Genomic DNA, 21,993 nt, shown 5'->3' with positions numbered 1-21,993 from the left:
AGAGAGAGAGAAGGAAAAGAAGGGAAAGAGGAGAGAAAGGGAAAGAAAGAAGAGGAAGAAGAAAAGAAAAGGGGGAGGAAGAGATCGGGGTTGAAAGGGCCTTGCCTCCCAGGCTGTTCCCCCTCCCCCCCCCCAAAAAAAAGAGAGAGATAGAGAGAAGGAAGGAAAAGGGAAAGAGGAGAGCTAAAAGGGAACAAAAAAGAGGAAGAAGAAAATAAAAGGGTGAAAAGAAGGGAAGTTGCTGTTAATCCCGCCAACAGCGTGCGGAGCGGAATGGGGGCCGAAAGACCCTCGCCCCCCCCCCCCCCCGGTCAACCTATAAGAGAGAAAAGGAAGGGAAGGGAAAGGTAAAGAGGAGAGAAAGTGAAAGAGAAAAAAAGAGAAAGAAGAAAGGTAGGGGAGATCAGTTGCGATTTTTTCCCGCCAACAAGGTGGAACGGAGGGGGGGGGGGGCTCTGGTGTACTGATAGGGAGGCGGGGGCGGCTTGGGGGAAATAAAATTCAAACGTGGTTTATTTCTAATTCCATAACGGTGGTTTACAAATAATGTTAAAATGACATAATTTTTCCGAGATTTGTCCTCATTTTTTAGTAAATTACCTATATTTTTGTATGCGTATGTTGGAAAATGACAAATTCCTAAATTTACAGCCAGGCAAGAAATATGCTTCTTGAGGTGCCTACATGTCAGGGCGCGCGGAACGGCGGGGATCGGGAGCCTCGAACCCCCCCCCCCCCCCACACACACACACACACACACAATTAACAAAAAAGTATATTAAAGAGAAATAGAAAGAAAGAGAGCAAGAAAGAAATAATGGTTAACTGCCAGTGGCACAAAATAATGAGGTATCAAAATATGCTCATCTGACCGTGATTAAATGCCTATAAAACCCCTAAGCTTTCGGGGGCTTTGCCCCCTGGATTCCACCTAGGGCCCTAAGGCGGGCCCTTAGATGCTCATCTGACGGTGATTCATTGCCTTAAACCCCTTAGCTTCCGGGGCCGGGGTGGGGCAGTGGGGGCGGTCCTCCCTTAAACGCTGGCCCCAAAAAACAAAAACAAAATAAGAGAGAGGAGAGCAAAGGAAGAGGACATAGGAAGAAAAAGGAGCAGACAAAGAAGATTTTCGAAGGATTAAAATCAGATTCGAGAACGGTACACCGAATCGTCTTCTTTCTATAATGATTTAAAGGTACTATGTCCCTTTTGCAGCCAACCTCAAATTCTGTAGAACTTTGCAGGAATTATGAATATGTCATGTATGTCCTATCTGTGAAATTTAATGTTAGCAGTGTCCTCATATTTAAATTATGCAAGGAAACCTGATTACTTGCTGGACTTCACTGTCAGACACTATTGAGTGACTGACTGGCTTTTTTCCTCTTTGGTAATAACATACATGAAAAGAGTTGTGAAGGGTACATGAGCATTTGTCTACATCAATAACCCACTTCTTTAGATGGCCAAGATTAAACTGATTGAATGTTTGCGCAGCATAAAACGTATGACCATTCGGTACAATTGTCTGAAAATCAAGACTATTACTTTTGGGCTCTATAGCCCTAAAGTCGATTTGACAACTAATAGTCGTTATTTTCCCACTTAAAGACATTTTCAAGCCCCACCTTATTTAGGGAAGTTCTAAATTAGTATTATCTTTCAAATGCAATTGGAATTTAACTTTTTCATTTTTTTGGCCTGCAAATGGGACATAGTACCTTTAATAAAATGTAAAAGCTTCCGCGCTTCGCGCAGGAGGAGGGGGGGGGGGCTGAATTTAGACGAGGATTAAGAGACGGTACAACGAATCGTCTTCTATCTCTAATAATTTATTGAAACGTAAAAGCTTCCGCGCTTCATGGAGGAGGGAGGGGGAAGCTCGCCCGTCCTTGTACCCACCCCCCATTACGTCACTGCTGGTCACCATTACGTACCAATATTTGGGTCGCATGATTTCAAATTTGGGCCCCCCCCCCTAAGAAATCCTGGATCCGCGCCTGAATGACGTCACAGACTCATGAGTGAGTTGCCAATTTGTCTTGTGATTTTAAAAGTTTTTCGTGTCATTAAAAATCCAAACCTTTGAGGTTGAGGGTCGCTTTTCATAAACAATTAAATTAAAATTAAATTAGAAATAAACAAAATGATAATAAGAAAGCGAAATAATGAATAGGGAACGTCCCACGGCTGTGGCGTAGGCGCAGGGGGGGGGGGGGGGGGAAGGGGTCGCCATATGGCCTCGATTATTTGTAGAAAACATTTATTGAAAACGTACAATTCTGAACAAATAAAGAAAAAAGTCGTGCCCCAATAAAGTACGCGACCCATCATCCTGCCCCTGCCCCCCCCCCAAAAAAAAAATCATTACGACCACGCTACGCCATTCGGTCTACCCTCCCCGCAGTATTCCCTTGGTACGGTACGAGTAAACAGCGGGGGCTAGGGTACGTCGCCGCCCCCAGAAATAAAAAAAAACGCAAAGAAAATGCATTAAATTATCAATAATTCATTGCATTTGGCCCCGACCCCTAACATAACAAAATTCTCTATGTGGGCATGCCTTGAACCATAATGCATGGTCCTACAGAGTTCCTATTAACTAACATCTACATTATTATAAGAGCAGTTTCATTATCAAATCGAATAAACACTTACATACAGATAATGTTATATATGTTTTGTTCTTATACACATCATATTTATACCTAATATGGTGATCAGGGGCGTCGTTAGACCTTTTTCAGTGGGGGGGGGGGGGGTGTAGAGGCCAACGATTACCGACAAAACTAGCCACCAATTACCGACAAAATTAAATTTCCAATATCTACAAATTTAACCCTATAAACCCGGGGCCGAAGGCTAAATTGTTTTTCCTATGGACTATCTATTGTACTTGCATATGCGCAAATGGTCATTTTCCACGACGACACAAATATACGAATTATTTCGTCAACTTAGTCAGCATTCATAGCTATCGCGGAGCTAGGATCTTATTTTAGGGAGGGGCGGAAGCTTAGACGTTTCCTTAAATTATTAGGAAAAGAAGACGATTTATTGTACCGCTCTCGACTGTTAATCCTTGTCTGAATTCAGTTTCTTCCCCTACCGCGCAAAGCGCGGAAGCTTTGACGTTTCATTAAATGATGAGAAAAAGCAGACGATTCGGTGTACTGTTCTCGACTCTTAATCCTTATCTGAATTCAGTTCTCCCCCTCCCGCGCGAAGTTCTGAAGATTTGACGTTTCATTTAATTATTAGAGAAAGAAGACGATTCGTTGTACCGTTTTCGACTCTTATTAAGCCCTATTCATCTGAATTCAGTTTTCCCCTCTCGCGCGAAGCGCGAAAGCTTTGACGATTCCTTAAATTATTAGACGATTCGTTGTACCGTTTTCGACTCTTATTAAGCCCTATTCATCTAAATGAAGTTTTCCCCTTCCGCGCGAAGGGCGGAATTTTTCGGCGTTTCATCACAGTATAGAGAAAGGAAGACGATTCGTCGTACCGTTGTTGACTCTTAAACCTTGTTTGAATTCAGTTTCCCCGAAAATTTCAAACCTCTGATTTCTTTAGCTGATATTATAGGAAAGTGAAAATACAAGTATAGTAGTACATATCTCACCGACTTCAAACTTCTGCATTGATATAGTACACGAGGATCGAGCAAAAATACCGACACAGCTGACCTGACACAGCAACATATTTACCCGTGTCTTTCTTACTCCCTCGACAAGACGACTCCACCCAACAACCCCCTTCTCTTTTACTCCCACTCCTCCTCTCTCAGGCTCTTACCTCCCCTCTTTCTCCTCTCTTTCATCCCCCGTTTGTTTTCTTTCCCTTTTACTCTTTTTTCTTCTTTTTTTCCTTTTCTTTCTTTTCTTTTCTTTCCTCCCCAATAAACAAAACACCAAAAAGTAACCTCTTTTGGGAGTGTATTTTAAGTGATTTTTAAGTATAGTGCCTTTTGAACTAGATGTAAACGTTATCGACACGTGCCTTCATTTAAACAAAAAAGGTACTCTTGTTCACGTTTTCATCTAACCGAAAAACCACCAGTTTATCACGCGACTGGAGTAACGTGATTCCACTTACCTCTGTAAATCAAGTGTTTATGACCAAATAACCACTTGACCAAGCAACGAGTTTTTTGTCAGTTAACCGATGGTGGCAATAAATACGTAATTATTTGGTCTTGTAAGCACCTTTATTGATTGGTTTCACAGGTTATCCAAGGTTGATGGTAATAATCACGTTACTTACACCGGCTAATCGTCTTATTGTTCTGTCCGTGAATCTCTGGTTATATTCAACTAGTAATTCTGAGGTGTCTTACACACCTCTTTAAAAGGTTTCAAAGTTACCATAAATTTCTTGGTTATGATCACGTGGCTCAAGCTGATTACTAATCTAAGCTGTGAAAACGTGATATGTAGGTGTGAAAATTAGTAATTATTAAGTGTCTTAAAACACCTATTTAAATGGTAGTCAAAGTTGCCAACAGTTCCGCGGTGATGATCTCGTGACTCAAACGGAATATTACTCTAAGCTGTGAATCCGTGATATTTAGGTGTGAAAAATTAGTAATTATTATGTGTCTTAAAACACCTATTTAAATGGTAGTCAAAGTTGCCAGCAGTTCCGCGGTGATGATCTCGTGACTCAAACGGAATATTACTCTAAGCAGGGCATACGTGACTTTTAGGTGTGAAAAATTAGTCATGATTAGGTGTCTTAAAACACCTATTTAAATCGTAGTCAAATTGCCAGCAGATCCGCGGTGATGATCGCGTGACTCAAACGGATTATTAAAATAAGCTGGGTATTCCGTGTTTTCCATGTGTGAAAATGAGTTATTCTTGGGTGTCTTGATGGTTTCACAATTACCATTTAAGTTCCGTGGTGATAATCCCGTGACTGTTGGCATATTTCTATTTTCACCAGTTGATAACTGACTGTTGGCATATTTTCATTGCACCAGTTGATAACTGGAGTGTGCATATTTCCAGTTGCACCAGTTGATGACTGAGCGTTGGCATATTTCGAGTTGACCCAGCTGACACCAATTCATTTGCATATTGAATATGGGGTGCGTGCAGATCTATGTTTTTTAAACAATTTATCTGAATTTACAGCATATTTCTTAATTACTGATGATTTAGTTATATGTAATTCATTTCGAAAATACTACAAAAATAAATTACCAGTTATTAGGACATTTCGCTACTTCGTATAAATAGTTAAACATGAATAAGGGAAACATTAACTGTGAACTAAAATAATTTCAATAAAGTACAAGTATACGAAATTTTTTCGATTAATTCAATTATGTAAGTCTACTTATTACCAATGCCTTACATTGGAAATACAGACGTACCAGTATTGAAGTGTTGTTGCTGTTCAATTGGTTGGAAGTTTTACCAAATGGTTCTAATGGCTCAGCTAGACCAGTTGAATTATAAATGGCCTGGATCAACTGGATCATTTAGCCCATTTCAATTTCCAGGGTTACCAGTTGGCATTAAATGGTTCATCAACTGGACCAGTTGCAACTAGCTTTCTCTTCTGGGATGTTTGCACCCCCCACCCAACCCCCTCTAATCCCAAACTGCTTCCGGCGCGCCTGGACGTAATTATGGAAGATCCAAGACACGATGTTCAGAAACGGGATGAGAACGTCATTATTTTGGTTCATTTATTGTGTAACATTTGCGTAATTATTGGGTTGAACGCGGGTTACAGTAACATACTTCCTCTTCGACGTAAATTTCACGTGAATGAAGAACATGATTCATCTCAAGTCAGCCTCGTAATATTCACGTGAATTTCACGCAGATATTTTGACTAAAACTATCACTAACGCTTCACGTGTTTCTGTGACGCGATAATTTCGTGTATGAAGATGTAATTTCATAACCAAACAAACACGGGAGTATTAGGTTTACAAACCATGGTCTCCAAGGTAGAGATAATCACGTTATTATAATGGTGATATTGCAGTGACAATTGCGTGATTTAGTGTACGTGTGTTTCAAGTTACCTAATGCAATAAACGTATTAACACATTTACGTAAATGTCCGGTGTTTGAAGAACGTAACTCTCCTCAAGTCGATACCTTGATATTGACGTGATTTTCACGTGATTTTGTTTATTGGGTCTCCTCCCTCTTTTTCTCTTTTCTCTTTCTTTCTTCTCTTTTCTTTCCTTTATTTTTCTTTCTTTCCTTTCTTTTCCTTTCTTTCTTTTCACTGATGGTGATTCGTTATACCCTAACTTTAAATTAGACCTTCATTGTACCTAGGCAATCTCATCTAAACGTGCTAATCTATTATCCTCTCAGATTTAGAAATAATAATACTAACATAGAAATATGTTGTATTCCTCCAGCACACAACACATACATAATCTCAGGTGTAAATATCGTTTTAGGAAAACGAACTTATCAATCAATACTGCAATCTGCATGTGATTCACCTATAATTATTGCACTATTATTATGCTTCGACTACCCATATGACATATAACATAGAAATATAAAGGAATAATCATAAACTTTATACAAGACAAGAAATATAGACTAAAGAATATTAAATTGATTGTCTCTAAGAAATGTGATAACTTCCACTTATGCAATATACAGCAATACATGTTGTATTATAAGCCAATCAACATCCAAACATCAACCCTTAAATATAATTAGGCCTATGGGATAAATATGAGCAGGTTTATTCGATTGAAAACTACCAAATAATAATGGTCAGACAATCCCTTGTGCCAAGCAAATGCAAACTCTTCACAGTGTTTCCAACTTCTAATCTGATAAGCAAACATGCCTCCTATCACTAATCCCCCTGTCCTAGCCCAATGGAGAGTGTTGCTCAACAACACAACATTAATGAGAATACTGGGGGAGAAAGGGAGAGAAAGAGAGAGTGTGTGGGTTCCCCTACCACGAGTGAGGTTGACCTCTGTACAGAGTGACCCAAGAGAGATAAAGGAGAGATGGAAGAGGGGGAGAGATCTTGTTCCAACACTATGTATCTACACTGGATCATACACATTATCACAATGGCACTGTTGCATAGTATATCACCTAATTTGCAATTAAAGTAGGTTCTGAATGATAGACTGTAAATCTGGAAACTACCATTCATGATATTAGACTTACCTTTTCTTTATCAACCCTAGACTAGCTTTATAGTATTTAGAAACTCCAATACTAGGTGGAGGATAAACGTTAATCATATAGCAGTTCGTTACCTCGTTTATAATTTGACATACTATTCTTTGCATCAGAAGGTTCCAACCTCATTGGAAGTACTCTTACAATTTATACTTCTTTTCTGACATAGAAATCAAAGTCAATACTTTTAAGAACGGTAAGAGTACCACGTGCGTCGATCACCACGTGCAAGGCACATTTTTGCTTGTCTGCGCTGCATGCACTCACCGTACACACACATTAAACTCCATATTAAACAAGATATCTGATTGGTCAATCAATTCCAGACGCATGCGCAGTAAACAGCACCCGTCTGGAAAAAGGCACACGTGTGCTAATAAAGTAACAGGCGTGTGCTATCGCACCTTGCACGCGCCTGCTAAATAACAGGCGGTGATTGGTCAATTTAGCAGACGTGTGCCGCGTTCCATACGTCTGGGGCACGTGAATAAAGTCACCAACGGCTTTCCATAGGGGCTAGGCCACGGTGTTCATGGATGGTACCCGAACCGTATGTATAAGAATAGACCTTGCCTGACTCGCCTCGCGTCATTTCCAACGTGTGGCTCATACTGACTAACATTCAATACTGTGATTTTCTCTTGTGCACCCTTGGTACAGACATCGAGAGGGGCACCGGTATCAAGGGTGGGGACACTTATCTTACTCTACTGAGACTCATGAAAGCTTCGAGGGGAACACCGACATTAAAGGAAGGGGGCACTTGTTTTACTCTAATGACGCATGAAGCTTTTAATTAATTCATTGGAAATAAGCTAATCATTACGAGCTTTTATGGGTCATCTTGTCAAGGTATACGAGAGAGAGAGAGAGAGAGAGAGAGAGAGAGAGAGAGAGAGGGGGGGGAGGGGAAGGGGGGAGGAGCTCTATCGCTCGTATATTTCATGATGTAAATTTACTCGACGAGTAAAATCAATCAATGCCTGAATGAAATGCAAATTATCAAGGACATTAATTATGGAGAGAATGTAGGACAGGCCTTCTCAACTGGCGGCGCGCGCGCCACTTGTGGCGCTTGCGGTTAGTCGGAGTGGCGCGCGACTGTTGCAACAACAAAACAAAAAACAGAAAAAAAGAGAATATATTTTAGAATTAAATACTCAGCTAAATCAAGAAGTTGCAGTCGAATTCGAGCCCTAAATGCCTGTTTTATTAACAAAAAGGAAGAAAGGGGGAATTTATCGTTTTTTACCATTTTATACGAATCTAAAAGGTCTGAACAACAATTAGCTTACGATGAGATATTTCAACATTGCCAATATCTGGAAACCTCTCGTTTTTGTTTGTTTAATTTCACTTTATTTTGACATTTCCCGTGTTTATTGGACACAAAAAAAACTACATATAAATATACCTCCAGTGTAATTGTACTCAGGAATTTTACTATATACATTTTACTATATTACTATTTTTACTATATATATATATATATATATATATATATATATATATATAATCATACAAATGTGTATTCACAAAATAACATTGAGGAAGGAAAGAAATAAATAATATTAAAATTAACGTTGCTTAATGACTGAAGATTCAAAGATGGACTTGTATTGAAGCACTGTGGGCGGGTGGGAGCACTGTGGTATATTGGTGAAGGCTCTTAACTCTCAAACGAGAGGTCCTGGGTTCGACGCTCGCCCTGGCATTACACCCTTGAACAAAATCGTTTTACCACTATTGGTCCCTTTCGGCCCAGGTGTATTGAATGGGTACCAAGGCAATGTCGGGATGACTTAAAGTGCAGTGTCCTCTGTGAGAGAAGCATTAATACTGATGAGGTTACCTTGGGTAAATAAGATCATAATATTATTATGTTTATGGTTTATGTCAAAAATCAAAGAAATTTGATGTATGAATGACAGGATAGCTAAATACGGCTGTAGTTCATGATAAAGGGACTTGATGCTGACCTATAGGCCGCTAAGGATATGTTACTTTGGGGTTTCGAACTCGAGACCTTCCGTTTCCCAAACTGGTGCCTGTGGTCATCCTCAATTACATATATAGGGGAAGATTAATGAAGGAAGCGATAAAGAGTCAATATCCGATTGAAACTGAATCACCGGTCGATTACTTCAAAGTAATTGAATACATTAGAATTTTAAAGTATTTTGGTGGTCATGGTTGCGAAGGTTTAGTTCTGGGAAAGATGAAACATGATTGATGAGCCTTTTTATTCTTTAAAGGTATAGAACAGTTCTGGTCATGCGTTTGCATTGTGAAAGAAACGTTGTGGAATCGATCAGAAAAGGTTGATCATCTAGCATATAAGTATTGGTGTGTACTGCAAGGTTCCGGAATCATCAAAATGATAAGAAATTTGGCCTTGTCTTGGTTAAGTTATACAAGCACTGTACACAGAAAGATGTACGGCCTATATGGGACTACCCTATATCTATCCAGTCCGGATAGATATAATAATTTACCAAATATATCAATTAGTAGGTGGTTTCCCGGCAAAATTTGTATCATCACGTATTAGTCAAAACATCTTCTTTCACATGATGGGTATAAGAGAAACAGAGGAAAGTGTCAGTATTTCTGTCTACCTTTTGAAACTTTAGAGTTGTGATCATGCTTAAGGGGAAATACCACCAAATCAATACGTTTTATCTAGCTAAACAACGCGGCAAAATGTGTCCAATTCTACCTTTACGATATAGACAGACTGTCTCGCAAAGCGTAAAGCACGGGATGTCAGATGACTTGTCTTCAGTTGGTGCGATGAGCAAACTTCCTTCCCACAGCTCTTCCACAACTTCCGGTATCAAGAGGGGATTGATGAAGTGGGGGGGGGGGGGGGGGGGGTGTATCTTGTCTTTATGTATTTCACGTTCGAAGTGCTCAAATAGATATAGCTCATTAAACGATTCAACTCGTTGGCGGTATTGAGGGAAATGCATGGGACATTGGCCCCTTCGATGTGTGCCAAACACTCACCAAAACAAGTTCACACCCTCTTCCCGTTTTCTCTTGTGTTTGTATAGTTAGAGATTTAGTAGACATTAAATAATGTCTGAGAAAATATAAGAGCCTTTTTTTTTGTTTCTGTTGGAATATTTCTTTTGTGTATTATATATTTTTTCTTGGTTTGCTTGTTTTATTTAAAGTTTTCTATAGAGATTTCTGAGACTTGGACCCCTCCCCGCCCCCACTTAACGAATAATCTATGTTGCTGCCCCCGATTTAACCGCACCTAGAGACTGTTTGACTTGGGGGACAGTATTTCTTCGTATGTACAAGCCCAGTTATAATTTAGCCCAACTTAACGACAGCTTTAAATCGAAAATCGAAACGAAATTACTTAATTAATATCTAAACAAAAGCATGATAATGAGGTAGGGATAAACATTTACGACAAATTTCATGTAACTTTATGATATTATTTGTAATATTTATGATTGGTTTTGTTTATTCTCTCACAAGAAGTTATAGATATTGATTAGTTTCGCACGCAATGATCATGGATGACGAAGATAATAATTATGTCCTCAACACATAAGTTATGTATCCACTGCCATAAAATTTATCATTTCCTGGGAAGTTTGACCTACTTTCTTCTGAATCAGAACATCTGTGTCGAATTTTATATTTTGATGGGAATTAATTTTCGGGTAAAGCTGACTCGAAATAGCCTTCATGGTGATATTGTCAAAAAATACCACAGTAATTATGATCGATGGCGTAGCGTGGGCAAGCTATGGAGGGGGCAGCGCTGGTATCCTGGGTAGGGGGCACCTAATATATGAGGTGGATAAAATGCATGATAACTACACCATGGAGGGAGGGGAGGCTGTAGGAGAGAGTTTTTATCTCATTCATTTCAATTGTCTTTCCCTCTCCCTTTTTCTTTCAGTATAGCTGCTTTTCCTCCCCTTTCCTCCTGTGTTTAAAGGGGTGCGCGTGCTCTTTGGGCTGTGTGATTGGGAGGTTCATGCCTTCACATGTCTCCCGTAGCAACGCCATTGGTTATGTTGCGGTCAATGAAAATATTGATAATACAATATAACATTTAGCACTAATGATATTGTTAATTGTGCCTAAGCTAACTATCACACATGAATGTAATTATTTCAAAAGTTGAAGATAATTTTATCCCGACCATAATAAAAACAATCTACACCTGGGTGGAGAGTGGTAAATGTGGTGTAGTGTCTTGCCATATTTCGTGGTAAAGTTCGATGTTTTCAAGATATTAATAATCTTGAATGAGATTGATTAATACAAACAAGGTGGGTAGAATAGTACATGTGCTCTATCATTTCTAGACAAATGAAGACATTTTGAAACCACAGAAGTGTGACTGCCTTATCTCATGCCTTCACCACCGTACAATCCTTTCCTTCCTCATGGCTGGTTAAGTTTAAACCTCAGCCTGGGTGCAGGGCACAGACAACAATGTAATGAAAGTACATTGTTGAGTTAACACCTTAATTGCCAAAGTACCCGTATCACAAGTTCACAATGACTATAGCCGCCTGGACAGTTACCCAGGACAATTACCCCGGTAAACTATGCTGCTACCTCTTGAGTCTTGACAATAATCTTAACTCTTACTGACAACTACTAAGAAGTTAATTGAATGGGGCTGTAGTTGTCCGGAGAGTAGTAATTGTCCTAGGGGGGTATAGTTGTCCTGGAGAGGAAAAATTCGGGAGATAGTTGTCCGGAATGATATAATAGGTTAAAGGTATTACAAAGTTTTGGGAAATTTTGAAAAATGGGTGGATAGTGATTCTTAAATTGTTGATATATTTGGATGCCCCTGTGGATGTTTTAAAAGCACTAGAAATTTTAGTCCCTAAAACACTTTTGCTTTCGAGAAAAATTGAATATAAAGATTTACCGGTGCTCCCGGTAAATTTTGATAAATTTCAAATAGCTCCTACGGCCGTGCAATGGTAGCTGCGACCATGAAAATCTCAGAATATGTAGTTGTGGTATATAATTTCCGAACGGGAATAGCTATTCGGCCGATTTTAGTCAAGAAACATTGTTTTACAGCTTAATTAATATCTTGACCTTGAGAGGGAGCTATACAACATAAAGTGTTTATTATTTACAATTTCATAACTTTAGAGTCGATTTCGATCGCGACAACGATCGATGAATATTGTAGGATCGCAATATGTTCATTTGAATCGAATTCACGACCCCATACCAAAACTTTGTATTACCTTTAAGGGGGCATTTGTTCAAGGAGGTAATTTTCTGAAGGGAGTTTTCAAGTGTCCTTAGCTTAGGAGTATGATCGAGTAGATAGTTTGGAGTAGTCCTGATATTTAAAATACCACTTGTTCGGCTATCAGTGGGACACCGGTGTATTCCTTCCTTGGGTATAAGTTTATTTGTAAAGTAATTGAGATTAAGAAAGAAAAGATGCATCAGATGATGGGAATTGATATAAGTAACACTCAAAAAATCTACCATACTGGGCATGGTGGCTCAGTGGTTAGAGCGCCCGCCTCATGAACAGGAGGTCGCGGGTCGAACCCCGGCCGAGTTAAACCAAAGACTTATAACAATGGGACCTTCTGCCTTCTAGCTAGGCGCTCAGCATATTAGATTGCAGAAGAGTAGTAATAACATATTATGTTATGCAGGGCCCGCTGGAGGAGCAGTTTCATAACTGAAGTGGCTACCCTGGGTAAATAAAACGTTATTATTATTATTATTATTATGTATTATTTTAAGATATCCACAACATGGATGATAAACCAAGACTCCAACCGAGGAATAATAAAAATATCATAAAAGTGTGACCCTAAGATGACCCGACAGAATCTGCCTTATTTCCAACAAAAATACCGATTATAGACATAGACAATGATGGTATCTGGTAAGGCAAGGTTGCCTAATAGACATGTCTGGAATTAGGGGAGCGATATTTTTGGCGCCAATGGAAGTGCGATTAAGTCTGTTCTCATGGCAACAATTCAATCATAATCCACGAATAACAATTTATTCGGATATTGTGTATAAAGTTATTAGACAGAAAAAAGACTTATGTGTCGGATACAGTGCATTGCTTGGATAAAATCTATTATTATATTGATAGCTATTGACTTTTATGCCATATGTCATGTATTCAACGCCTCGCCTTCAATTTACTTCATTACATACCGTGCTTTGAAATTTTCCTCCCCATGATACATCTCTTCTATAGTTCTATATTCTATTACCATCACAAGCCATGTCGATCTGGGACCCGTTTCACAATGCTTTTTTTCAATGACAATTGACAAATATCAGTGACAAATCTACTGATAACCAATAAGAAGCAAGGATTTCAGTAGCTTATAACAACAACTGTCATTTGTCAAGTTGATGACAAGTTTTGTGAACCCCCCCCCCCCTTGTCTCCGTTCATCCAATGACAGAGTTATACATGTATGTCAGCTCCCCGGTTTTTTAGGAACCGACTCTCAAAATCATTGAAAGATTGTAAAGCTGAAGATAACTTTAAAAGAAATCTAATTACAAGTGCTTTCTCCAAATATGCTTTGTTCTGTTTTATTTTAAACACCTCCAGAATATTTTTGTCATTACATTATTAAAGGCTCGTTCAGAAATGACGCAAAACACCGTCCCAAAAACATATCCGCCTCTGTAATCCTAACAAGAAAACGCGTGTGCCTGCTCAAATTATTTACATTGAAAAAGGAGACATAATAACTGTTTTGCTTGTTCATTTTAATTCTTGTCGCTTATAATGACGCATGTTATTTTGAATTCAGAGCCAGGATACCGAAACATACCTCAACATGCTCAAAGCGGCAATTTCTGCTTGAATTTGTTTCATGGTCGCCAGAAGCGATATAACACATGTTTTTTAATTTCCTGCAACTTGTGTATGTAATCCGGCGACAATTTTCCATTCTGAAATCATCGCCAAGACAAAAATAGAGATTTTAAATATATATATATATATTGTGGTGATGACGGGTAATATCATGTTGTCCCGACTTCGTCCCTGATGATGCTACATTGGTGATAAGTTAGCCATGAAGTGTCATCTGCAATTCGACGATGTATCTGTGTGCCTTTTTTCTTAGTGTAAATGCATGGGTTATTGCCAGGTGATGAAGGAAACGTGTGTTCTTTAAAGTTTACACGAGTAGATGGCGTAGGACCGGTTTTACAAATTCATTTTCAAATTTTATTGATTATAATGCAAACACATAGGACCTTTCTCTTCGTCATGATAACACAAATCGAAATTATGGTGTAGCAAAGATAATTCGTGTAAATGACAGAATTACGATAATTGGCGATGACACAAATTAACGTACTTTCACATGTCTCTCGGGAATATAATACAGAGAGGATAACAAATTACTCTTCTCGTAGTTCTTTTTACAATCTTCAATTGCAGCGGGGATAAAAAAAAATAAAAAAATCGATGATTATTTGCACGTTGTGTATCAAAGGGATCCGGTAACTTTGTCTCAGATTCTGAAACAAAATCCTGGATTAAGCTCATGCTGCAATCATAATTATAAACATTTAGGTCAGTCAGGAACAACATGACTTTTACAAGCTGATCGCCTGTCTGATTATAAAGATATTTTCATAAAACTACAGTCTATTGGGGAAAACGAGTATGGTAAAACCGGTCACTCAAAGATTTTTATTTTTTTGAGGCACTTCTTGATCATTTTGAAGCGCAATTTTTTAGGGCTTCAATATTACACCGTAATTATGACAGACACTGAGAACACGTAGGGCCGTGTATCTAAGATTTAACATTGTTAAACGATGCCTTGAATAACAAAACTGATCCCGTGCGAGAATCTTTTGGGGACATCCGAAGATTTTGAAATACCATTTGACCAATTTAAGCTGAAATCAGTCAGCGGTATGTTTTTTTTTTTTAATAAATAAAAATGGAAATGGAAAAAAAACAACGAGGAAACACCCGAAATCTATTCTGTGCGATGATCTCATTTCTTGACTCTAAAGCATGGAGGTTACAATGACCTTAATCACGTGACCCTAATGACCTCTCTCACGAGTTGGACCCTGGACCGGAAACCCGCTGTGAGGTAAACCCGAAAGTTGGAAAAAATACAAAGTGGTAGCAATGGCGGATACACGAGTCCGTGACGCGAGGGGGGGGGGGGGGGGGGGGCACATTTTTAAAGAATCTCTGACAAGCACGCCCAAAAAATGTTATCATTTTTAAGGGGCATTTTGGGGGGAAGATCATCAAAGAATTGTTTAAAAACCCATGCAGGACATGGAACTTTCGCGTTTCGTAAAATAGAGAATTTCAAGGCAAGAAGTTTTCGCAAACTTTTCGCAATAATTTAGTTTTTAGTCAGGTGACATTTATTTCGCCGCATATCGATTTTCGCAAACCACTCTCGAAATTTGTGAACATTGCCATGCATGATCGCGAAAGTGTCTCTTTTTACAAACAGTGGTAAACCTACACACTATTTTGTTTCTCTTTTTTGATATCTTTCCACGAAAATTGAACAGGTATTTCATCTCCGAATTTGCAGTATCCGGATGCTTTTAATCAGACATTTTAAACGAACTAAAAACTAATCTGTTGCGAAAAGGAAAATCTCTTAACCCGCCTGGCCCCTTTGTGTCTTAAATAATCCCTACGTCTAAAATTCGCAACCAGAAATACAAACGTCTCAAAGTACTGCAGTTTTTGAAGATGTGTGATTCATAGTCACACATCTAAATATCATCAATATTTCGTCGCTTAATTCAACGGGATTACCTCTTAAACGAACTGTCATCATCCCATTACGACTGTGTCTGGCTTGTGTGTAATGCTTTCGCGAAGTAGGCTGTATGAATCACATCGGGAAACGGGGGGTTTCTACGGTTGCTGATTTAGCGATTGGCGATGTACGCCGATCCTAAAAATATCCTTGGATTAAATTTTGACGTCATCGTGATCTTTCGAGTGATGAATTTTGTCTGATGAAGGATTAAATGTATTTAAAGGATATTCAAAATCGCCCCCTATTTTTGTCGAGCCCCCTTCTTGTACCCCCTTTGGCTATATTTCACTTTCCTTTTTCTTTTTTGCTATTAACTCTTCAGTATAACGGCATATTTACAGGGGGACCAGTGCCCCCTTTCAAATGGCGCAAAGGAATGGGAAAAGAGAAAGAATGAGAGGGGGAGGGACGGGAAAAACAGATGAAAGGACCCCCCCCCCCCCTTCCGCAACCCTTCCCTATCAATCAGTGACACTCTTAATTCGCCTTTCTTTCAAAATCCACCCCATCCCTCCCGATGTTATTGTGCCTCATTGTTTAAGTGACTGCATGCTACGCCATCTCAGGTGAAATTCTTTATACTATCAGTTTATTCAAGTGTTTCATTTTTCATTTTTCAAGTTCATTTCTTTTTTTATTCCACAATTTTTTCTTCACATGCATAATAAAATTCCTTTCTAGTGCACTCTTTTATAATAAACTGAAAGAAGACACATAGCTTGGTCTAAATGATATAATCTAGTAAAGCATACAAGTCGATTACAACATAATGAGTTTGTTTATGCTTTTTATAGTTCGTCGTATGAAGTAAAGTGGAGGAATGTTGTTCTGAGTACACCCAGTAAATAAATAATCTACAGACAGGAAAGAATGAAGAATATAAGAAGGGAGAAAGAAGGAATTAATGAAAGAAAGGGGGAAAGAAAACGAAGGAATGGTTAGAAGAAATGTAGAACATTAGCAGACAAACAAACATCGTCACTTTTTTTCTCCAAAGTGTTTTCCAGTAGAGGTGTCGTGGTCGAGTGTGTACGTGGCCGGACTGTCGATCATAAGGTCCGCGGTTCGAGTCACGCCTCGGCACTAATGTCCTTTGGCGAGACATTGATCTGCATTTGCCACACTCCTGCCAGGTGAATTAAATGGGGACTGGTAGGAATTTATTCCTTGAAACGCAGATCGCGTGACAGCTGCTCTGCTAAAGCCAGGGTAATTATGCTGCATCGCTATAGTCGAGCGCTTAGAGACTTCTGATAAAGTGTTATATTAGCAATTATTATAATTTCTAATAAACTGTTTGTTTTCTTCATTTCTTTTATCTCAGATCAGGAAGTGTCTCACATATCCACTTCCAGCAGCAGACTGTCAACTTTACTGCATTGCTACTCAGCAGATTCACGAGGTAATGATGTCAAAATTAATTTGAACCTGGGGGGGGGGGGGGGGGGTGTTTCACAAAGATCCCAAGTAGAACTTAAAGATAAACTCCAGTACTGGTAAAAAAAAAAAAAAAAATTAATTCTCACAGAATCAAACGAAACTTAAACTGAATGTTCAAGATTACAAATAAATGACATGTGCCAAACAATTTTGGAAGAAAATGTATACTGGCTGAGTAATGAGCATAGAAAGACAAGGAAATCAAGGTAGTACCAGCCCCGACACCATGTGTGTTGTCCCATATATAGCTTTCTATGTGAGTGCTTGTTACTTTACCAAGATTCGGTCAAATTTATTATGATTTTGATGACTCCAGAACCTTGCAGTGCACACCAGTACTTACATGCTACATGATCAACTGTTTCTGATCCTTTCCACACCTTTTCTTTCACAATGCAATCGCATTACCGGTACTAAAGTTTATCTTTAACTCTCAGTTGGACTTTTAAAATATGGAGAGCCATTTGTAGCCTTGGATTGGAATATATTCAAAAGCAGACATTCAAGTATTTTAGACTTTTCATAAATTCCACATCAAGAACATGAAATCTCCTAGATACATTGTCGCTCATATAGTTGGAATATTTTTGTTTTACCCCAATTTATGGAATTATTTTGACAATGACTTAATCCTAATAGATCTAGATAATAGTATATATTCTCAGATTTTATTGAATAATAATTTGCCAGTGTTTGTTTTGCGTGACTTCCAAAGCATGTGTATGCTACTATGCTTATCAGCTAGGGGACCTACGCCCTTAAGTCATAAATAACAGTAATGAGGATTAATGCCCCACAAAAGGGCACTAATATAGCACATCGACACGGTTTTGATCATGGGGCCTCACAGTTACGAGGCCATTGCTTGGCCACTGAACCGTGACTGTACGCAGCAGGGGCTTGGGTAGGGGGCAGTTCCCACAAATAAAAGAAAAAAAAGAAAATGCAATACATTTTCAATAATTCATTGAATTTCCCCCGGTCCCCAACAGAAAAAAAAATCTTCTGTGGCATTATGCATTATCCGATTGTGCAATAATGTTGTTATCTATTTCTTTCCATTGCAGCTCCAAAGTACGTGCTTCTTTCATCACTTTTTCAACGTTTGCTGAAGTCGTCACAAGGCTTACAAGTGACAGGTTAGTAAAACCTCGTACAATCATACTGACAAGTGACAAGTCAGTGAAGGTCTTAGGTCGGGAGAAAGGCCTGGTAGAGGGTGCTATAACTCCCACATAAATTGTTAGAAATATCCCCATCCGAAGTAAAATCACTTTCTCTCTCTCTCTCCCTCTCTCGCTCTCTCTCCCCTCTCTCTCTCTCTCTCTCTCTCTCTCTCTCTCTCTCTCTTTCTGTCACTCTTTCAGTGATTTTGGAGACATTATTTATGACCAAGGTGTTTTAAAGTTTTATAATTGACGCCATCTACGTGCAGTTTTCTTTAAAAGTTTTATTATGTGCTTAATTCAAATATATTTTTTACACAATCCAAACATATTAATATTTGCATTTTCCTCCCTTTCGCTCTCTCACTCCTCCCTTTCTCTGCCTCCCCCTATTTCTCCCTACCCCTTTCTGTCTCTTCTCTCGCACTGATTATTGCTTTATCATCATGATCATGTGTTATTTGTTCTCTTTCTTTGTTATATATTTATTACCCAGTGCTGCTCTCACCAAGGGGATTCAACGCCTTCGTGCTGTGGTGCCGGATGGAAATACACATCTACATTATGGCATTGAGAAGGCCAAGACACAAATCATGTCATCAGGTACGTTACCATGGTTACAAGATGCGGATCGGTACCATCTTGTACATGTAACTCTTTCTATTCAAAGCAATTTTCTTCTCATGAAGCAGTTGGCAAACTGAGGTCATTAATGCTTTCGTGCATTTCAATACCGTGATTCAACGAGGAAAAGATGCAAACACGTTGAATTGATAAATCGCATCCAGCATAAAAAATACAGTGTATTGTGAAAAGAATAGAAAAGTTGTTGAATTTCCAGCATAAATAAGTGTATTGTGAAACGAATAGAAAAGTTGTCCAATTCGCAAATCATGAAATCTATGCTTCTCCCATCCGTCATTCAATACATTACATAAATAAATTCGTGAAAACAAAACTCATAACGATCTTGATCACATCTGATCAATCAATCAATCACTCACTCACTCACTCACTCACTCACTCACTCACTCAATTAATCAATCAATCAATCAATCAATCAGTCACTCACTCAATCAATCAAATAAACAGCTACCAACAAACTAAACAATTTACCATTCAAATTCATTTTATGAAACGAAAAAGTAGAACGATTGTGAAATCGGGAAATAATCAAAAGCTTTGTCATGATAAAATACAATAAGTTACATCGTACAAATACGTACAATTAAGTTAGGATGTCAAAAATGATCATTCAAATTATCGTAAAATAAATATGTGTCGAGCTGTAGAGCAAAATAATTTTTTTTTGAAGCGCTCGATTTGCTTCAAAACGCTTAGAGATTGAAAAGAAAGGCTTTTAAACCGATTAGTCATAACATTATTTTCGGGGTTTCAAAAGTCTGTTTTAACTCCGATTGCACACGAGGTTTCATATTGCTGTCGTTGTTGTGTTTTTGTGGGTTTTTTTGTTACTTGCCATGCATGTAACAGTGACGTACGAAATATGAAAGCAAAATAAACAAGTAAAACATGGAGTACCAGCGTATGTGCTGATTGCCTTTATACCCATGACAAGGCGAGGCCTATACGGCTTTTTTGTTTAAGTTGTTGTATTGTCCTTTGCCATCGACCCAAAAACCTTAAAACCTACGGTCGGCTTTTTATCTTTCTTTTTTTAATGTTTTTGAATAAATGAATTAAAAACAAAAATGTATTAAAGCATTACAAACCTAAAAAATATCAGCCCAAAGAGGAAAGAAAAGAATAAAAAATACCCGACCGACCCAGGTGCTGGCACCTAAAAGGCAAAACAACATTTATTGTTGTTGGCCTAAATAATAGCGCACTTTATTTATGACGCCTCATGGGAAACGGGCATGAGAGTTGTAAAACGTCATTGAAATTTGATTTCTATGTCAATGGAATGAAGAAATATTTGAAACGATTCTTCATTAATGTTTTTTAAAGCCCGTCTGCACTAGTTTGGCCAAGGGGGTTAGACCTCCCTGCAAGGTCACTGACAGGTGGTTATCTCATCAAATCTGTTGGGGACCAACAGGCGCCGATTAGGCGTTGTTTGCTATATAGAGGGCGCAAGTAGCTATAAGTAGTGCAGTGGGGCTTAAGAACTTAGAGGCAGGCTGTTTTACGATCGCTGCCACTGCTGTAACATATTTTTAATCGCACCATCTTTCGGTGAAAGGGATCGTTTAACAATGTTAAATCTGATATACACGGTCCTACATGTTACCAGTGTCTGTGATATGGTGTAATATTGAAGCCCTAAAAAAAAATCGCGCTTCAAAATGACCAAGAAGTGCCTCAAAAAAGTAAAAATCTTTGAGTGACCGGTTTTACCATAACTCGTTTTCCCCATTAAACTGTAGTGTTATGAAAACCGTTCAGCGAACGGTTCTCAAAATTTGTGATTCCAATCATTAATATCTTGATTATCAGACAGGCGATCGGTTTGTAAAAGTCATGGAGTTCCTGACTGACCTAAAGGTTTATAATTATTATTGCAGCATGGGCTAAATCAAGGATTATTTCTAAAGGATCTAAGACAAAGTTACCGGGTCCCTTTAAGGCGTACATGGTGCGATTTGCGGTTCCTGTACCCAAACATCAGGCAGCGCGTCATCGGTTGTTGATGCATTGTGGAACATGGATGTGCACACATCTGGACCGTTGCGAGCACCAGATGGCAGTATACATAAATCCGAAGTAGTGTCAGTAGAACCCCCTGTCTTAAAAGGATTGCTTATGATAAATAATTCCACGAGCTACCATGCAGATGTTGATGATGACGGTGCTTCAGCGAGAGCTTCGGGAGAGTTCTTGCACATTTCTTGGAGAGTCAGAATGTAGTCCTGAGCCAGCAGGAGCGTATCCACCTTACTACATTTCTGTCGGACAGGGTATCGTTGCAGTCGTCGACCACCGGCCCGTGGGGAGTTAACATCTAGGGCATCACGGGGAAGCACCCGACGAAGAAGTTCGAACGCATCTCTTAGCTGATGCATGCGGTCGCGCTCTCGCATGTTGACGCTCTCGCGTTTGACTTCGGTCGCGCGTCGCTTGCTGTACATGGTATTGCCATCGGGACCTTTGGGCGGTTTTCGACCCACTTTGCCGACAGTTCTGGTGGATTTAGCACACAGAGTCGTTGCTGTTCTTTCTGGTGCGCTTGAACATGATTGTGTGTTTTCTTGTTTGACTTTAGGCTGGATGTCATGTTCATGCGGTCTTTTGTTTTCATTGAACTGCTGTTGCTGCTGCTGTTGAAAGTACTGTCTTTGATCTCGCAGGTGATATCGATGTGGAGTTGGCCATTGAGAGTTTTCTCCAAGCGATTCGTACTGATGATTTATAGGAAAGGGTGTC

At 39.1% G+C, this 21,993-nt stretch overlaps 1 protein-coding gene across 1 annotated transcript in view; it reads left to right on the top strand.

Moving 5' to 3' along the window:
• Window positions 1–21,993, top strand: part of LOC115921828 (anthrax toxin receptor 1-like) — an 83,382-nt gene that overhangs the window by 38,478 nt on the left and 22,911 nt on the right. Inside the window, exons 2-4 of the mRNA XM_030980065.1 lie at window positions 17,325–17,402; window positions 18,508–18,579; window positions 19,103–19,209. Of these exons, the coding sequence (XP_030835925.1) occupies window positions 17,325–17,402; window positions 18,508–18,579; window positions 19,103–19,209 (257 nt within the window). The remainder of the gene's footprint in view (window positions 1–17,324; window positions 17,403–18,507; window positions 18,580–19,102; window positions 19,210–21,993) is intronic.

The sequence above is a fragment of the Strongylocentrotus purpuratus genome, unplaced genomic scaffold (genome assembly GCF_000002235.5).
Source record: "Strongylocentrotus purpuratus isolate Spur 01 unplaced genomic scaffold, Spur_5.0 spur5_scaffold_10, whole genome shotgun sequence".
In the NCBI taxonomy this organism is placed as follows: Eukaryota; Metazoa; Echinodermata; class Echinoidea; order Camarodonta; family Strongylocentrotidae; genus Strongylocentrotus; species Strongylocentrotus purpuratus.
The sequence above is the reverse complement of the archived record's forward strand: the minus strand, read 5'-3'. Positions and strand labels throughout refer to the sequence as shown.